The sequence below is a fragment of the Bubalus bubalis genome, chromosome 3 (assembly GCF_019923935.1).
Source record: "Bubalus bubalis isolate 160015118507 breed Murrah chromosome 3, NDDB_SH_1, whole genome shotgun sequence".
NCBI classification, from domain to species: Eukaryota; Metazoa; Chordata; class Mammalia; order Artiodactyla; family Bovidae; genus Bubalus; species Bubalus bubalis.
This window is the reverse complement of record NC_059159.1, coordinates 131433466-131454282: the sequence shown is the minus strand read 5'-3', so window position 1 is coordinate 131454282 and position 20817 is coordinate 131433466. Positions and strand designations below refer to the sequence as shown.

Sequence of the window (20817 nt, the reverse complement as noted above, 5' to 3'; positions counted from 1 at the left end):
GTATCAGTACTTCCAATGAAGATTCAGGACTGATTTCCTTTAGGATGGACTGGTTGGATTTCTTTGCAGTCCAAGGGACTCTCAAGAGTCTTCTCCAACACCACAATTCAAAAGCATCAATTCTTCAGCACTCAGCTTTCTTAGTGATCCAACTCTCACATCCATACGTGACTACTGGAAAAACCATAGCTTTGACTAGACGGACCTTTGTTGGCAAAGTAATGCCTCTGCTTTTTATATGCTGTCCTAGTTTGTCATAGCTTTTCTTCCAAAGAGTAAGTGCCTTTTAATTTCATGACTGCAGTTACCATCTGCAGTGATTTTGGAGCCCAAGAAAATAAAGTCTGTTACTGTTTCCAGTGTTTCCCTATCTATTTGCCATGAAGTGATTGGGACTGGGTGCCATGATCTCAGTTTTCCGAATGTTGAGTTTTAAGCCAACTTTTTCACTCTCTCTCTTTCACTTTCATCAAGAGGCTCTTCAGTTCTTCTTCACTTCTGTCATAAGGGTGGTGTCATCTCTGTATCTGAGGTTATTGATGTTTCTTCCAAGTTTACAAAAATGGTAACGTTTCACTTTTACATTTAGGTCTGTGATCCATTATTAAATAAGCTTTGTGTAGGCTACGTGTCAGATTTTACTTTTCTCCATACGGATATCCAGTTGTCCCAACACCATTTGTTGTAAACGTTTTCTTTTCACTGCTGAATTGCTTTATCAAAAAATCAAGTGACCATTTACATGTAGGTCTATTTCTGGACTCTGCTGCTTTCCATTTATCTATCTGTCTGTCCTTTTCACCTTTACCACACTGTCTTGATTACTGTAGCTTTATAGTGAGTCTTGAAACCAGTAATATGAGTCCTTCAAGTTTGCTCTTCCTTTTTAAAATCAGTTTGCTTACTATTTACAATAGCCAAGTCATGGAAACAACCTAATTGTCCATCAACAGATAAACGGATAAAGATATGGTGTACATACACACACACACACACACACACAGGAATACTACTCAGTCATAAAAAAAGAATAAATGCTATTTGCAGCAAACATGCATGGGCCTAGAGATAATCATACTAAGTGAAGTCTGAAAGAAAAAGACAAATATTATATGGTATCACTGACATGTATAATCTAAAATATGATACAAATGAACTGATTTACAAAATAGAAACAGACTCACAAGCATACAAAATAAACTTAGCATTACAAAACAGGGAAAGAAGGGATAAATTAGGAGTCTGGGATTAGCAGATACAAACTATTATGCATAAAATAGGTAAGTAAGGACCCATTGTAGAGCACAGGGAACTATACTCTAAATCTTGTAATAAACTATAATAGTAAAGAATATATATATATTACATATATACAGCATGCCAGGCTTCCCTGTCCTTCACTGTCTCCCAGAGTTTGCTCAAGTTCATGTCCACTGAGTCAGTGATATGTAACCATCTCATCTTCTGCACCTCCTTCTCCTGCCCTCAATCTTTCCCAGCATCAGGGTCTTTTCCAATGAGTCAGTTCTTTGCCTCAGATGGCCAAAGTATTGGAGCTTCAGCTTTAACATCAGTCCTTCTGGTGAATGTTCAGGGTTGATTTCCTTTAGTATTTCTAGAAGTATGTTTGTTTAAATCATGAATGGGGTGTTGAATTTTTGTCAAATAGTTTTTCTGAATTTACGAAGGTAATGCTATATGTTTTCTCCTTTACCCTGTTAATATGTTGATTATATTCCTTGATTTTCAAGTGTTAACACAACTTTGCATTACTGAGATAAATCCTACTTGATAATAATGCATTATTCTTTTTGTTAGTACATTAAATTTGCTAATATAAGTTAGCTACAATCTCTGAGGCTAAATTATTTATGTTGTGCTAGGTTGTCGAATGGAGAAGGCAATGGCACCCCACTCCAGTACTCTTGCCTGGAAAATCCCATGGACAGAGGAGCCTGGTAGGCTGCAGTCCATGGGGTCGCTAAGAGTCGGGCACGACTGAGCGACTTCACTTTCACTTTTCACTTTCATGCATTGGAGAAGGAAATGGCAACCCACTCCAGTGTTCTTGCCTGGAGAATCCCAGGGACGGGAAGCCTAGTGGGCTGCCGTCTATGGGATCGCACAGAGTCGGACACGACTGAAGCGACTTAGCAGCAGCAGTAGCAGGTTGTCAAAGGTATCCAAAAAACACTTTTCAGTATAGGTTTCAGATTTCAACTTTAACTACAGAGTCACAAAAAATAATAGTGATCATAATGATAACTGTTGTCTGCTAACTACAAAACAGCCATTATGCTGAGGGCTTTACATACATAGTCTCATCTAACCTAATAACACTCTATGAAGTATTATTATCCCCACTTGACAAATGTGAAAACCAAGGTTCAGGGAAGTTAGAAACTTTATACAAAATCTCACAACTAGTAAGTAACTGGAGGAGCTGGAATTTGGTCTCAGGTTGATTGATTCCAGAGACTAAGTTCCTTTGCTGTAGCGAAAGTCACTCAGTCGTGTCTGACTCTTCGAGATCCCATGGACTGTACAATCCATGGAATTCTCCAGGCCAGAATACTGGAGTGGGTAGCCCTTCCCTTCTCCAGGGGATCTTCCCAACCCAGGGAACGAAATCCAGGTCTCCCACATTGCAGGCGGATTCTTTACCAGCTGAGCCACAGATCAGATCAGATCAGTCGCTCAGTCGTGTCCAACTCTTTGCGACCCCATGAACCGCAGCACGCCAGGCCTCCCTGTCCATCACCAGCTCCCGGAGTTCACTGAGACTCACGTCCATGGAGTCAGTGATGCCATCGAGCCATCTCATCCTCTGTCGGCCCCTTCTCCTCCTGCCCCCAATCCCTCCCAGCATGAGTCTTCTCCAATGAGTCAACTCTTCACATGAGGTGGCCAAAGTACTGGAGTTTCAGCTTTAGCATCATTGCTTCCAAAGAAATCCCAGGGCTGATCTCCTTCAGAATGGACTGGTTGGATCTCCTTGCAGTCCAAGGGACTCTCAAGAGTCTTCTCCAACAACACAGTTCAAAAGCATCAATTCTTCAGCGCTCAGCCTTCTTCACAGTCCAACTCTCACATCCATACATGACCACAGGAAAAATCATAGCCTTGACTAGACGGACCTTTGTTGGCAAAGTAATGTCAATGCTTTTGAATATGCTATCTAGGTTGGTCATAAGTGTTCTTCCAAGGAGTAAGCATCTTTTAATTTCATGGCTGCAGTCACCATCTGCAGTGATTTTGGAGCCCCCCAAAATAAAGTCTGACACTGTTTCCACTGTTTCCCCATCTATTTCCCATGAAGTGATGGGACCGGATGCCATGATCTTCGTTTTCTGAATGTTGAGCTTTAAGCCAATTTTTTCACTCTCCACTTTCACTTTCATCAAGAGGCTTTTTATTTCCTCTTCACTTTCTGCTATAAGGGTGGTGTCATCTGCATATCTGAGGTTATTGGTATTTCTCCCGGCAATCTTGATTCCAGCTTGTGTTTTTTCCAGTCCAGCGTTTCTCATGATATACTCTGCATATGTTAAATAAACAGGGTGACAATATACAGCCTTGACAAACTCCTTTTCCTATTGGGAACCAGTCTGTTGTTTCACAAGGGAAGCCCAATAACTGAAGTGGGTAGCCTATCCCTTCTCCAGTGGATCTTCCCAAGCCAGGAATTGAACTGGGTCTCCTGCATTGCAGGAGGATTCTTTACCAAGTGAGCTATCAGGGAAGTCTTTTGCTATAGTGCTTCATCAAATAATCTCTAATAGTTTTTCTTCATACATAAGTCAACGTAAAAAAAAAAAAGGTTAGAATACAAATAATCTCTCTGGGAAGCCACTAAAATTTAAGATTAAATGAGTACTATGTAGACATAACACACAATAAATAAATTCATATGCAAGATACACTCAAGAAAGCAAAAGAATTTTATACAATCCAGGATTTTACACAATTTGAGATTTTACAGAATTCATGGTTATACAATGTTACTAACTGAAAAATAAAACACTCGGTACCTGAAGAGATCTATAGGCTGGCCTTCCTAAAATCCTATTTAATAGTGATTATTTGTTAAAACCTTAAGTTCTGAAATCTATAGGAGACAAAAAACTGCAAAGGTTCTTTGAGTAAAAGTAGAAAATACGAGGGAGATAATTATATTCTAAGTTAAATAACTCAGTATTTATCGAGCATCTACTACATACCCATACTGTCTAGAAGGTAAGGTATAGATTATATAACTTTAACACATGAGTCTACCTTAAAGAAATTTATATTCTATTTAAGCACCCAAAATAATTAATGTAATGTCAATATTACATCAAAAAATAAGATGTAATGTCAACACAGAACAGTTAAGCAATATACTGTATTGGAAGTATTAGCTGCATGAAAGACTGTAGAGGGGATTATCAGTAGATGGCTACAGAAATCAGGGAAGGGCATCAGAAAGTTGAAACCGCCGCTGAAAGTCTGGGTCTTCTGGAAATTCCAAAGCTACTGTCTCAATCCTCATTTGTAGGTATTTATTTCCACTGTTGGCACCAAAATAAAATAAACAGAAGGTATACTAAAAGGGAGAAAAGAGGAAATTCCAAACACAGATGTAATATACTTCATGTAGACCCAGATTTGATCTCTGGGTTGGAAAGATCCCCTGGAGAAGGGAATGGCTACCCACTCCAGTAGTCTTGCCTGCAGAATCCCACTCCAGTAGTCTTGCCTGCAGAATCCCATGGACAGAGAAGTCTGGTGGGCTAATAAGTCCATGGGGTCACAAAGAGTCAGATATGACTGAACGACTAACACTTCATACATATTTTTAATGAAATAGTTTTAAAAAATAATTTTACATAAAATGGTATAGGAAATAATATAAATACTACGAACACCCATGTACCTATGACGTAGATTTAAAACATTAAGTCTGCCATATCTGTTTCAAATATTTTTAAAGAACTAGAATGTTACAATTATAATTGAAGACAGCCTCCATCCTTTTCCTTCATGCCAGGGGTAATTAGTACCATTAAGTATTTGTGTATCCTTCCCAATGTCAATTTCTTTATATATATATATATATATATATATATAATTTTGCTTAAATATATTTATACACAATATATTTAAAAATTTTAGGAGAAGGAAATGGCAACCCACTCCAGTATTCTTGTCTAGAGAATCCCAGGGACAGAGGAGCCTGGTGGGCTTCCATCTACGGGGTCGCACAGAGTCGGACACGACTGATGCGACTTAGCAGCAGCAGCAGCATAGAACTGGGGGGCTGGGAATGGATGGCTAGGGAGGTGACAGCTGAAAGATATGGGGTTTCTTTTTGAGATTAAAATGTTCTAAATGGTGATGGTTACATATATCTGTGAATATGTCTAAAAACCATTGAATCATATACTTTAAATGGGTGCATTGTATGATGTCAATTTTATCTCAATAAAACCTTTTTTAAGTTTAAAAAAAATTTTATATATGTATCATACTGTGTATCCTTTTGTAAGGATACATTGTATCATTTTTTTAAAGCTCCACAGGTGATTCTGTTTGGTAACCAGAGTTCAGAATCATCTTTCTAAGTCTTTATACCTTTATCCAAGAAAGTTTTTAGTGCTCCCAAATTGCCAACACATTTTAACCTAGTTTTTGTCCTGAGACAGTTGCTGTTAGATTACCTGGATTGCGGGAGCGGGGTGGGGGGGAATCGATTGTAAATGCTTTAAACTCAAAAGCAAAAACCCTAATCAAATCAAGTTTATATATGATTCAAGACAATAACCAAACTATAAAAATGAGTTTCTGAAGGGGATGGGTGTGGCAACAAAGGGGTAGTAACACAAGAGTCTTGTGGTGGTGATTCAGTTGAGTATCTTGATTGTGGTTGTAGCTATAAACATGTGAAACTGCATACAGCTACACACACACACACACACAAATCCGTGTATAACTGGTGAAACTTGAATAAGCTCTCTGGATCGTGCCAATGTCAATATCTTAATTTTGGTACAGTACTTTGGCAGTGTGGGATATTGACACTGTGGAAGAGACCTAAGTGAGGGTGTATAGGACTTTCCTGTACATTTCTTTGCAACATCCTGTAAATCTAAAATTATCAAAAAAAAATTTAATAAATTTTAAAAACTAAGTTTCTACAGTACACTGAAAAAATTCTGCAGCCTTTTCATGGTCAAATTCAATTCAATATACTGCTTTAATATACATCCACTACATAAATGATACATATTTTCATATGCCTAACATATGACGCAGAACTGCATTAAAGAGAAAGATCACATTGGTGACAACCACGTTAATCCTGTAGAAGTATAGGAGATAAACCTTAAAAGTTATTGGCCTTTAAGCTATTATTTTTAGATTATTGTGTGGTCTTATCCTCATGGGACACTAGGATTTACCTAAATAGCTGTCTCCGTTCACTGCAAATAACCCTGCTTTCATTCCTATTTTAAGCCAACAGGCCTGCCCTACTTTTGCAGCTTATTTCCTAATCTCCTCACCTGCCTTTCCAATCATGAACCAGTTAAACACCGCTTGCCTGGAAAATCCCATGGACGGAGGGGCCTGGTGGGCTGCAGTCCATGGGGTCACTAGGAGTCGGACACGACTGAGCGACTTCACTTTATTTTTTCACTTTCATGCATTGGAGAAGGAAATGGCAACCCACTCCAGTGTTCTTGTCTGGAGAATCCCAGGGACGGGGGAGCCTGGTGGGCTGCCGTCTGTGGGGTCGCACAGAGTCGGACACGACTGAAGCAACTTAGCAGCAGCAGCAGCAAGAGGCTATATTAACTATTATTAGTGAAAGTGGTATGCACATTTCAGGTCCTTTTATAACAGATCAGAACAAATTTTATTTCAATAATCGGAAATCACTCTTTCAGATTATTCTGTTCTTTGATAGTCACTGAACTCACCTGTCTTAAAGAAACCATAACTTTACAGTGATCATATGTGTTCAATAAAACTTGCACAATAGTAAAAAACAACAACAACAACAGCAACTAACTTACTTTCGTGAATAAGTCCACCAATTACCTTTATTACTCTGGCCCTTCATTAAAACTATCCTATTTTATTTTTAAACTTCCACAAAGCCTTAAGTCACAAGAATAAAAGGTACCAAGGCATACATACAAAAAAAACCAAAAACCTCCCACAAATTAAGTCTTACCTAGTGGGGCCACCGATCAACCGTTAAAGTTTAAACTTGAAAGGATTATCAATTTATAGAGTGAAGGGGGCAAACATTTCTTACCAGATATAGTCTATGGTTTAGTCATCTGCTCTTCCCGGTGGTATTAGTCATAGGAAGCTCCACAGTTCTAATTTTCTGTTACATTTTTGGGAAATTATCACAGGCTATACTGAGTACTTTTCAAGACAGTAATTAAGCTTCTGAGTATAACCAAAAATATGTTGCTTATAGTAAGAACTCACCAAATATCTGTTTCTGAACATACGATTTTCAAAATTCTATCTATACTATAGAAAAGGAAATTTTCACTATTTTGACTAAGCATTTAAGTTCTTTCAAAAGCTAAGGACACTAAAGTTGGAAAACACAAAATATAACACTGTTAAGCTATCATTGCACATATACCACTTAAAATCAAACAGATCTAGGGCCAAATCTCACCAAGATTCAAGAATTCATTTAATAAAGAATAGTTAACATTTATTAAGCACCCACTATGGGCAATATGCTGAGCACTTTATATAATATGAAATATAATCTTTAAATTCTGAGGTAGGTACTGTTATCTCCCATTTTTAAATTAAAACAAGGAAAAGAAGTCACACAGCTAGTAATTAGCAGTTCCCATGCTCTTTCCTACACTGTCTTCAATAAAGTTAAGTTTCTTAGGCTTTCACTTAGACATTTACTAAGCACCTGTGGTCTAGGCACTGTGTTCAGCATTAAGAATACACAGTTCTTGCAGACTTCCCTGGCAGTCCGGTGATTAAGACTCTACCTTCCGATGCAGTGGGTGCAGGTTGAATCCCTGGTCAGGGAGCTAAGATCCCACATGCCTTGGGGCTAAAAAACCAGAACATAAAACAGAAGCAATACTGTAACAAATCCAATAAAGACTTTAAAAACTGGTCCACATCAAAAGAATTAAAAAAAAAAAAATACAGTTCTTGCACTTGAAGAGAACAGTTTAGAACAAAGAATAAATTAGAAAGAGTTTCTAATTAGAAATTAGAATGAATAAAGAACATTAAAATATTTTCAGAAATTTGTAAAGCAAGTGAGAGTGTTCATGGGAGCATGTAGGAGGCAAATATCTCATTCTTCTGATGAGGATGAGAGCAGCTAATACGTACTGAGCATTTACCAAGTGCCTGTCACTGCACTCTATGGAGTTTATTTAATCCTTATAACTATCTGGCTTTCCTGGTGGTTCAGCGGTAAAAAATCTGATTCAGGTTCAATCCCTGGGTCAGGAAGATCCCCTGGAAAAAGAAATGGCTTCCCACTCCAATATTTTTGCCTGGGAAATCCCATGGATAGAGGAGCCTGGCGGGCTACAGTCCATGGGATTGTAAGAGTCGGACACGACTCAGCAACTAAACCACCACCACCAACCTACAAGCTAAGTTTTATCGTCCCTCTTCCTCAAATAGGGAAACTGAGGTAAAACAAAGGTAAGTGATTTGTCCAAGGTTATGCAGATACTAAAAGAAGCCGAATTTGAATCATTCATCTGACTTCAAAGCCCAAGTTCTAAGACAATTACTCATACAGCCTCCTAGTAAAGGAGAAAAAGTTTCTCAACTGTCCTCTTGGCTAAATCCTGAAAGATAAATAGGAACTAGTCATGTTAGGGGACAAGATTTTATATAGAAGTGGTGCAAAGAATCCTTTCACAGATACAGCAGGGCATGGGATTCTAGGGGCAACAAGGAGCAGGAACGTAGGTTTGGGAGGGGGTGTGAAATGAGGAGGAAGTAACACAAGGTTAGAGGCTAAGCGCGAGGGAAACTTCCGCATCAACAAAGTTGAAGTTTACCCTACGGGCTGCAAGAGTTCATGAAGGATTTCAAGCACAAAAAAAATTCTTTATATTATCCAAGGATCATGATGGCAGCATGAGATTAGATTAAATCGCCGTAGCAAGAGGCTACAGCAACAGTATTAATATAAGCAAGAAGTGAGCGAGGAAGATGAAGCAGTAGCTTATGTAGAAACCAGAAGTCCACAGAACTGAGTCTGACAGAATGGGATATGACATGTAAGGGACAGGAAAGAGTCTGGCCTGATTCCCAGGCTTGTCATCTGAGCCAGTGACTAAATGGTAAGTGGTGTGATTAACAGGGATGGGAAATATACTTAGGAAATCCTTCCCATCTTGTCTGCTTCTTAGTCCTTTTTAATATTTATTTTATCTCTCTACCACTTTTCTCACTTCAGTCTCCCCAAAAAATAAAACAAGTCTGTCACAATATCTGTTTGGGTAATGTTTGAATGTTCCATAATTCTGAATTACATTTATAAGTCGATTAAGCCTGTTTGTTTGTTTTTAACACATAGCCATCAAAATAATCTTGCTTTCTCCTTAATGGAATCACTGCCAACTGATCACCGAGTTTTCAGTTGCCCCTCGTCCTTCTCCTCTCCTTCATCAGGCCGCTTCCCTTCTCTGAACTTACTCACCCCTCCTCTCAATCCCTTACTCAAGTACACTTTGTTTCTCCATCTTTACTTCTGCATGTTCTTCCATGCCCGACTGTGTAGCTGCAACCACCTCTTTTCCTACTAAACAAGTAGCCATCACTCCATATCAGCTGTATGTACTTTAAAACTCATGTTCTAAACAAAACTCGTGTTCTTCTCTTCAGCATGCCTTCCCTGGGCCACCACTGCATCCTCAAACTGACAGTACCTTTCCCGAGTCTGGTTACTGGAGGCATCTCTTAATTGTACTCTTTTTCTCTCTCTCCAACTTTATATTTTGAAACACTGAAATTCTATCAAAAAGTGAAAGAATACTAAGGATATCCATTTGCTCTTCACCCATATTCACCACTGGACCTCCCAGAGGTGCTAAAGAACCTGCTTGCCAAAGCAAGAGACACAAGAGACATGGGTTCGATACCTGGGTCAGGAAGATCCCCTGGAAAAGGGAATGGCAACCCACTCCAGTATTCTTGCCGGAGAATTCCATGGACAGAGGAGCTACAGCCCATTGGGTCACAAAGAATCCAATACAACTGAAGCGACTGAGCACACACCAAGGTAAACATTTTGCCACTTTTGCTTTCTCTTTTAACAAACAGATTTCTGTTTCCTAAACCATTTGAAAACAAACTGCAGACATCATGACATTTCAACCTAAATGCTTCATCAGGTATCACCTCAGAATAGGAACATTATCCTTTATAACCACAATAGCCTATCACATACCCAAGACATTTAATTTTGAATTTCTATATCTAATATATACTCCATATTCAAATTTGCCCAGTTGTCCTAAAAATGTCCTCTATGGCTTATTCATCTTCTCCATCCAGCCTTGGCACTGTACTTGACTGCCATTTCTCTTTCATCTTCTCTCATCTAGAATACTCCTCTTGCCTTTTTAATTTTTCATCACTGTGACATTTTTGAAAAGTTCAAACCATTTGTCTTATAGAAAGTCCCATAAGTTGCATTTGTCTGATTATTTACTATAACTAGATACAGGTTAAACATTTTTAACAAGGGTTACAGGTGGCTCAGTTGTAAAGAATCCACCTGCAATGCAAGAGATGTGGGTTCAATCCCTGGGTCAGGTAGATCCCTGGAGAAGGAAATGGCAACCCACTCCAGTATTCCTGCCTGGGAAATCCCAGGGACAGAGGAGCTTGGTGGGCTACAGGCCGAGGGGCACAAAGAATCAGACTCAACCTAGTGATTAAATAACAATTATCTCCTAGTGCTTATTTCATTCAGAATTTCACTCTCTTGGGCTGACACTGTCTGGACATTGCACCAAAACATCATGACTTGTTAGCATTCAATAAATCTAATAACAATCATCAAAGATACATATTTCCTTGGCCAGCTAGTATAGCATATTTTTCTGTCACTCAAGCTAGAGAGCCTAGTTACCAAGTTATACCCTCTTCTAATAACAAAGACTCAAAAAACTAAAAGATTTCATGATAAAAATCCAGTTTGCCAACAAAATAAAACTGAATATAAGGAACCAAAGTTCTCTCTGCATACATTTGAATAATTAGGTAGATTATAAAGATAACGAAATCAGATATGACTTAGGTTAGGATGAAATTTTTAGACCTCAGCTTTTTATCTTTGAATGAAGCTAAAATTTAACATAAAAAATGTTAAAATAGAATGCTATATTCTATTAATGACTGCACCAAAGGATGATGATTAAAAAACACCTCTTTATTTCTATTAGTCCTTTAGCAATTCAGTTCAGTTCAGTTGCTCAGTCGTGTCCAACTCTGCGACACCATGAATCGCAGCACGCCAGGCCTCCCTATCCATCACAACTCCCGGAGTTCACTCAAACTGCCCACCATCGAGTTGGTGATGCCATCCAGCCATCTCATCCTCTGTCATCCCCTTTTCCTCCTGCCCCCAATCCCTCCCAGCATGAGTCTTTTCCAATGAGTCAACTCTTCGCATGAGGTGGCCAAAGTACTGGAGTTTCAGCTTTAGCATCATTCCTTCCAAAGAACACCCAGGCCTGATCTCCTTTAGAATGGACTGGTTGGCTTTAGCAATTAAGTAGCACCAAAGCCCCAAAATGACTACAAATATAACAGAATTAGTTGAATAATTTTGTCTCTCATAGATATGCCTAAAAATTAGCTTTTCCCCAAAATGTTACTTTAATGGAAAGATACTCTGTTATCAAATACTGCTTAGGAAAAAGTTTTTAATCAATTCTTTAATTCACTTTAAGTAATGAGTCCTTCTGGGGCTAGTAGTAAAGAACTCACCTGCCAGTGTAGAAGATGTAAGAGACAGGGGTTCGATCCCTGAGTCAGGAAGATCCTCTGGAAGAGGGCCTGGTAACCACTCCAGTATCATTCATTGCCTAGAGAATCCCATGGACAGAGGAGCCTTGCGGGCTACGTTCCATAGGATCGCAAAGAGTCAGGCACAACTGAAGTGACTTAACATGCACACAAGTCCTTAGCATTTGTCTCTCCCAACGATCCAATAGCTTTTTTTTTAACTCTACAGTAAAATGTGATGTTACTTTATAGAAGAAAATTGTATTATCAAATGTCTGATATAAATAAGGCTTTCATCACAACCATTATCATACAGGTAAAAAAGAACACCTTATTCCTGCTCAAAAAAAAAAAGAAATTAAGTGTTTAAATTAAGAGATCCTTTCTGAATTTTGAGACTTTCACTTAGAGGTGTAAGTTTCAAACAGTCTTGGATGTCCAAGTGTTCAGATAGTTTGGCAGCTTGTTAATTACAATGGTAAACTAAGCATAACTGAAATACTTTTGACAAGTTCAACAGATGTGTGCTATATGACTTGCTCACAATGAATATTTATCCTTGAAAATATTTCTTCTAGGTTGGCACTGTATCAAATGATTGAAAATATAAAGGATCAAAATATGAATATGAGCACTTTCAAATCATTTTCATGTTGACTGAAACCATTATGAAAGGATTTAGGTAAAATTACCATATTTAATTAAAAGAATATGAATTATTTGCACAATAAAAGGTTTAACATGACATATATTAAATTCAAAGCATACCAGTAGATGGAAATACAGCTGATCCTTGAATAAGGAGGCTCTGAAGGGTGCCAACACTGCACACACTATAAAGTCCACTACAACTTACAGTTAGCCCTCTGTATACACACAGGTGGTTTCTCCATACCCAAAGTTCCTCCCTATCCACGGTTCTACATCCTCGGATTCAACCATCTTCAGATCATGTAGCACCATAGTACACTATTGAGAAGATCCACGTATAACTGGGCCTACAGTTCAAACCTGTGTTGCTCAAGGTTCAACTGTATGAAAAGTATTAATGAAAGTACAGTAATGAAAAGTATTAACAGCAGTTGCTTCTGTAAGGAATGAATATGAAGCCTTTGTTTTCTTCCCTTTTGCCTTTCACAATTTATAGGGTTAAGCATATATTTACAAGAAAAAATAATTTTAACCCTTGGTAAATTCATTGTCATGATATGAAAATGGGAAAGGGAACGAACAGAAAATAAAAGAGGTATAAGTACCAGAGACAGAAGGGTTCAGGGTATACTTGTGGAAATAGTCATTTCTGGTCATACTACTCTTCTTGAAAAATTTTAAGAAAGCCGTGCGTGCGTGTGTGTGTGCCAAGTCGCTTCAGTTGTGTCCAACTCTCTGCGACCCTATGGACTGCAGCTCCCCCCCCAGGCTCCTCTCTCCATGGGAATCTCCAGGCAAGAATAATGGAGTGGGTTGTCATTCCCTTCTCCAGGGGATCTTTCCAAACCAAGGATCGAACCTGTGTCTTGTATATCTCCCGCATTGGCAGGCAGGTTCTTTACCACTAGAGTTACCTGGGAAGTCCAAGAAAGCCATAGCCACATCTAGACCTAGTGCCAGAATATTAAAGAACCAGCAGTCTTCAATGCATGCTACAAATGACTGTACATTCTCTGACTATACAATATACTTGAATTTCAAGAGAATGGAAGAACTGTATCAAAAAAGAAACCTGACTTCTGTTAAAATCCATTCGGCCACCAAATAACAAACTTAGACAATGCATTCTCCCTATCTGTCATGTAATGCCCAGTGAAATTTCCTTGTTGCTGCTGAAAAGATTCAGTCCAGAGGAATAAAAACTTTTTATAAAAATCACTGTCAAAGGAAAAAAAAAAAAATCCCTCCAACAGAAAAAGAAACTTGGAAACCAGAAAAAAAAAATCAAGCTGAAAGATTTTCACAATTATTTGAGTTTCTGCTCCAGACACAAGTAGTGATGCTCTAGTGCATATGGACTGTTCTAGAAACTCACACATATATTAATTTTTAAAACAAAGAGGAAACAAATGAGCACCTATTGGGAGTACACTGCAGATGGCTCTCCATAAACATTTAATGAGTGAGTGAAATCATAAGAATTTTTATATTTTTTAAACACAAAATGAACACCTTCAACTGGGAGAGAAGAAGCCAGCTGCCAGGGAATACAAGACAGGCTGTATTATTGGTTTCCATGCTGTTATCCATGGGATTCCACCCAGATGTCCTTTATATTATAGAAGAGGTATTTTCCTCAGAACAGCTTCTTAACTTACAATTTCATATGCTTTCTGGTATTTTTCAAATGGTTCATAATACTACACTGTCAAGCTTTTCACATCCATTATGTCATTTGCATGGCTGAGATGCTTGAGGAAGAAAGTATTATTAACTCTATTTTGCAGATGAGATTATTGAAGCAAAAACAAAACAAAACAAAACAGGGTTTAACTAAAAACGCAAGGTTAGAAAAAAAACAGGCAAGGTCACAAGTAAGCTTGAGAAGCAGGAGTAAAACCACAGGTCTAGTCCTTCATTTTAGGCAAGTTGCTGTTTAAAAAAGACACTTAAAATACAAATCACTCCCACCCACCCAACTCTTCACCATTTGCTCAAGCAAAACAATTAAGTAGACTTTAAAGTGAACAGGAAATGACAGAACCAAAAATAACTGGGGTGTGGTCTCACCTCTGAAAAAGATTTCCAGCTGTGAATAAATGCAAACAATTCTGGCCAGACAAGATAACATTAGATCAGATTTAGAACCCAATACAACCAGGGGACCTTAGCTATAAATACAGTGACACCTTACTTTCTTAGAATAAACCTCAATATTTCAAACTCAGGAAAATGTAGATAAAAAGCAAGGTAAGTCACCAAGAAGCCACAATTGCTGTGCTCAAGTTCTCATGCTCAAGTTTTTACATACTAGACAAACCATACAATCTAAGGGCTTGAAATCATTCATGTTTCATTTCTTTAAGAGTAATCTGATAACATGCAGTCATTTATAATTTCACCAAAAAACAAATGTGAATCATACAGACTATGAGGGTGTTCACTTAACTATGGGTATGCCTAGCAATAAGTCAGCACCTGCATATTAGCTGCATTTTATTTTACTTTACTTCTGTATTTAACGATTTGAAAGGGTCATTTTAAAATGACCTTTGTATCTTTTATATCATTTCCTTTATAGCTTATTGCACGTTATGGTAGAAATTACGTGCTACAATGGCGATCAGAATTTGAGATCTGTAAAGGTCTGAGGACTACCACTAAGCTTCACTCAGATCCTATTTATTCTGACTTGACACACTATTCTGGTTTATCTGGTTTCCCTGCCTACTTCAGCTTATAAGTGGCAGATTAGAAGGGCATATTTTGACAGATAAAGAACAGTACTGAAGGAGATAAACTAAAAACAGACAAAAGCACTAAACTGGTATAGCAGTGAGGAGTCATTTTAGCACAGGAGGAAACTGCCAACACCCTTATATAGCAGAATGCACCGGCCATATTAACTGCATGGGACAGAAATTAATGTACATTATGATGACCTTGATTTATCCAAGAAGATTGTCTAATAGATTCTAAATCTTAAAGAGATGGTTATATACCCTTGATGAGTTATATACTATGAAAACTGATATTAAAATAATCAAAATAATTTAGCAGTTAAAGGGCTGTCAGTTATATGACCAATTCTCTTAAATCCCCAATGATAGCAGACAAATGCTGAGGAGGTAAATCTCAAAAATCCCATTATATTTAATAAATATTATATAGTGTAGATAATTAACATTTATGAGCAACACTTATGATGATGATTTTCTGGGTGGAAACTACATGATACATTAAAATTATATACTGCAGACAATCAACATTTATGATGCTTAATGTTTCTGGAGGTGGGGGGGGCCCTAAGTTATAACTAAAACTCTTTCCCTCCATTGACCATTTAATCATTTTTCTCCACGAAGAGAAAAATGTTTTCTCATCACCAATCTTGGTTTCTTTTCTCCATATAATTACCAAAATAAAAAAATAAAAGTATTTTAAGAGTTCTCCCCACTTACAACTAACCCCTTTATCTAGAGGTCACTAACACACCTGGATCTTGGTATATTCCCTTCTTATAAAATAGTGCTTTCAAACCCAGTATTAAAACTGAGAGAGAAGAGTTGTACTTAAGTCTTATGTCTGAACAAAAGAAGCACATAAATTAGCGGTTATGCTTAAACCACTAATCTTAAGGGCAGAAACAACTACAACATAAGGAACACTTTAGTCGATGTTGGACACCTGAATCAGAGAATATCATTCTCCAAGTCTCTATGGCCAAAAAGAAAATAAAACGCCAACAATCATGTCAAGAGATCTGTAGATCCCTTTCGAATATCATAAAATGAATTTATTTGTATTTATTTCACTATATTGTTTCTTTTAGTAATAACAGTGACGTGATGACCTGGAGAAAGTGGGCTAAAAGGTACATGGTATTCATACTTAAAAAAGGTTGGGGAAGGGGCAAGAAATATCTGACCTTTCGGAAGAGGAGCGGCAGAAAGATCTGACTGGGAAGAGCCTACTTAACACCCTGCCCACATCACCCTAGATGGCTTCCCCCCAGGTAAGAGACTAAAAAGATGGAGATCAGACTCTTTAGGGGTTGATAGGATTAGAAACACCCACCCTGCCTGGAAATCCGACACTACTGGAGACAAATGAGCAATCCCCAGCTAGCTACTGGTCCAGGTGCTACAGAAAACGCCCGGCGCCCCCGCCGGGCAGCCCCGGTGGGAATCCCCGCCTCCCGTCTCCCACACCCCCCTAGGTCCTCCTCCGGGATGGGCGCCGCCCGGGACCCCGCCGCCCCCCCGACTCCCGTCCTCGGCTCCTTCCCTCCCTCCGGCCCCGAGCCATCGCCCGGCCGAGGGCCGTTTCCCGCCGATCGACTGGAAGGCCTGGCCCGCTGGGCACCTTTGATGACGCGTTCGGTGGTGGAGAGGTGGAGGTTCCTCCCGGACATGATCCCCTCGGCCTCCTCCCGGTCCGGGGAGATCTCCAGACGTGCGCCCCCGCCTTCGCCTCCAGCGATCTCGGCTCCCCGGGGCCGGTCTACCGGCCGTGCCCCGGCCCCGCTTAATCAGGGCGGCCAAGGCACCAGAAGGAGGCGGCCGCAGCAGCCCGGCCTCGAATCCCACGGACACTATGCGGGCCCACTGACCGCTCCCTCCCGAGGCGCCGAGTCGGGAGCGCCCGCGACAGCAGATTGGGGAGGCTACGCGGGCAGCCGCGGCTGCGCGCGGCCGAGGCTCGTGCGCGCGCGCGCGCGCGCTCTCCCCCGACTCGGCACCTCCCCAACTTCCCTGCGGCGCGCGCGCCGAGGCCTTGAGCTCCGCAAGTTTCCCCGGCAGCTCGGTCGCCTGACCTCCAGCCCCCGGGCAGTAGACAACCCCGGCTTTACCCTTCGCACGTAGACCCCGGACCCGCGCGGCCGCCCTCCGTACACGCGCCCTTCCTTCCTCTCCTCCAGCTTCCGAATGTCGGTCTTCCCCCTCTCCTCTGCCTGCCCTCCCCTCCAGCTCTGACTGCTTCTCAGCTGCCTGCGCCGCGCGGGCCTGGAGCACCTAACACCGGGCCCTGGTTCCCGCACCCAAAGGCCCAGCGGAACCGCGGCCATCTTGTGACCCGGCCCGAGCGTCCCGGCGGCTGTCTGGCGGAGCCGTGCGCATCTTGTCCGCCTGGGATCACCTTGCAGGGCGCCCTCGTCCTCCCAGACCTTCCCCACGGCGGGGCCTCCCTCCCTTTCCTCGGGGTCTCCCCTCCACTCTGTCTCTAGGAGTCGTTATCAGTTTGATCCAGCTCCTTCCCACAGCTTACCCTCCCCCAAGTCGCCAAACCCATTTAAACCCCTGGTTTAAGTTGTCACATTTGTCGAGAGCACTTAGTATAGTGAGAACGATCGCGTGCATCCTAGTTCTAATCTAGTAGTGGGGGGAGGGGGGTGGTTTCCGAGTGGGTGGATAAGAGCCCCCCCCCACCCACACACACAACCTGCCAGGTCCCACAGCCTCCTAGCTTCCTTTCCACTTGTCAGAAAGGGGACCGCAGCCCCCCTCCAAGGCGCCCCTGGCCCAGACCTCCTCTGTGCAGGGAACTGACCTGTAAGTTCTGCGTGCCACCTACACAGCTGGAAGCAATCCTTCTTCCCCTTTGACACCCCGTCATTCTTACCATGGAAAACGATGGGCAAGTCTCCGTAGAGTCTTAATAATCTGGCTCATCTCTAGATTAAAAACTGACCTTTTCTCTCCTTGAATTGCAAGCCTAGTATAGAAACTGTCTTCTAGTATAGTGCCTGGCAAAGACAAAAATATTTTGATTTTAGTCCTGATGGTGGAATGTTAAAACTGGGATCCAAGGAAGTGTATGCAAATTACAGGGAAACCGATTTTAACAGTCACTGTGGTGGCCAGTGAGTAGTCATAAGTGGCTCTGTACATTTAAAGTAAATAAATATTTATTTCCTTAAGTGTACTAGCCACATTTGAAGCATTCAATAACTACCTGTGGCTAGTGACTATCTAATTGGATGTGGCAGAATACGACCTAATGCAAAGAGCCATCTCACCGGAAAAGACCCTGATGCTGGGAAAGATTGCAGGCAAAATGAGAGGAGGGCAGAGGATGAGATAGATGGTTCCTTGGCATCACTGACTCCATGGACGTGAATCTGAGCAAACTCTGGAAGATAGTGAAGGACAGGGAGACCTGGCGTGCTGTAGTCCATGGGGTCTCAAAGAGTCAGACACGACTGAGCGACTGAACAATAACAACGGACTAGGATGCTTCCATCATCGCAGAAAGTTCTTTTGGACAGCTCCCAGCTAAAAGATTATAGAGCTTAACCCAAATCTCCTTTAACATAGATTTATGTAATGGGACCAACCTAGACAGCATATTAAAAAGCAGAGACGTTACTTTGCCAACAAAGGTCCGTCTAGTCAAAGGGAGAAGGGGACGACAGAGGATGAGATGGTTGGATGGCATCACTAACTCAATGGACTCGAGTTTGAGTAAACTCTGGAAGTTGGTGATGGACAGGGAAGCCTGGCATGCTGCAGTCCATGGGGTCGCAAAGAGTCGGACATGACTGAGCGACTGAACTGAACTAACTGATGTAATGGGAGGTGATCTGGGCATATACACTAGAGTCAGACCCCGAATTATGCTTTGCAGTTTTTTTTTTTTTAATTGGAGGTTAATTGCTTTACAATGTGGTGTTAGTTTCTGCTGTATAAGGAAGTGAATCAGCTATATGTATAAATATATCCCTTCCCACTTGTGCCTCGCTCCCACCCCACTCCCCCCATCCTACCCCTCTAGGTCATAGTGTATGAGCACAGAGCTGAACTTCCTGTGCTATACGGAAGCTTCCCACTAGCTATCTATCTTACACATGGTAGTGTACATATGTCAATCATAATCACTCAATTCATGCCACCCTCCTCGTCCCCACCTGAGTCCACATGTCCATTCTGTACAGCTGAATCTCTATTCCTGCCCTTGCCTTGCAGTTTTGACCTAAAGGCAATTCATGGCAACTCTAGCAAGGCAGAAGCACTTCAGGAACTGGACAGATTTTGGTTCTGAGTTCTTGGGTCTTGATTTCAGGCTTTCACCAGAGAGAATTGTTCAGAGATTCTGAGGAAGTTCAACTATGAAGTAACCAGAGCTTCACACCTCTATCAAACAGATCAACTTTCTAGTGGTCAAAAATAAATTGGTTCCTGCAGCATGCTGCTGCTGCTAAGTCGCGTCAGTCGTGTCCAACTCTGTGCGTCCTCATAGATGGCAGCCCACCAGGCTCCCCCGTCCCTGGGATTCTCCAGGCAAGAACACTGGAGTGGGTCGCCATTTCCTTCTCCAATGCATGAAAGTGAAAAGTGAAAGTGAAGTCACTCAGTCGTGTCTGACTCTAGCGACCCCATGGACTACAGCCTACCAGGCTCCTCCGTCCATGGGATTTTCCAGGCAAAAGTACTGGAGTGGGGTGCCATTGCCTTCTCCATCCTGCAACATAGTAGAGGCTAAAATTAATCTAGAAGAATGTACGCAAGATGACTAAAAACAAGGAGTTTAAGAAAACACTGCAAACCAACATGAAGAGATGGGTTATTCAATAATAGTAGTGGGGAAATTAACCAACTCTCTGGATCTCAGATATATCTTTGTTTGTTCGTTTTTGTTTGTTTGGTTTATTTCTTTTGTTTTCTTTGTTTTTGGGTCACACTGGGAGGCATCCAGGATCTTAGTTCCCTGACCAGGGATCAAACACATGCCTCCTGCAGTGAAAGTGCAGAGTCTTAACCACTGGACTGAGCTACGGAAGTCCTTGGACCTCAAAGTGGCGCCACATTTTAACACCAAACTTCATAAGTAATAAATATGAGAATTAAAATGAGGTGCTATTTTTTACATAGAAAATTGGAAAATATTTTTAAAAGGTGATACTGTTGGTAGTACATCATGAGAAACGCTGGGCTGGAGGAAGCACAAACTGGAATCAAGATTGCCAGAAGAAATATCAATAACCTAAGATATGCAGATGACACCACCCTTATGGCAGAATGCAAAGAAGAACTAAAGAGCCTCCTGATGAAAGTGAAAGAGGAGAGTGAAAAAGTTGGCTTAAAGCTCAACATTCAGAAAACGAAGATCATGGCATCCGGTCCCATCACTTCATGGCAAATAGATGGG

General features: G+C 40.9%; 1 protein-coding gene across 6 annotated transcripts in view; it reads right to left on the bottom strand.

The window, feature by feature from the left end:
• The window catches only part of PPP3CC (protein phosphatase 3 catalytic subunit gamma), an 80752-nt gene extending 63370 nt beyond the window's left edge, over positions 1–17382 (bottom strand). For 3 of the 6 annotated variants that reach the window (XM_025279180.3, XM_025279182.3, XM_025279181.3), the window contains exon 1: positions 17035–17381. In XM_025279180.3, coding sequence (XP_025134965.1) covers positions 17035–17083 — 49 coding nt within the window. In that variant the 5' untranslated portion in view covers positions 17084–17381. Of the gene's footprint in view, positions 1–17034 lie in introns of all 6 variants that reach the window. The other 3 variants (XM_044940122.2, XM_044940121.2, XM_025279183.3) reach the window with 2 other exon arrangements.
• Positions 17383–20817: the final 3435 nt, after the last annotated feature.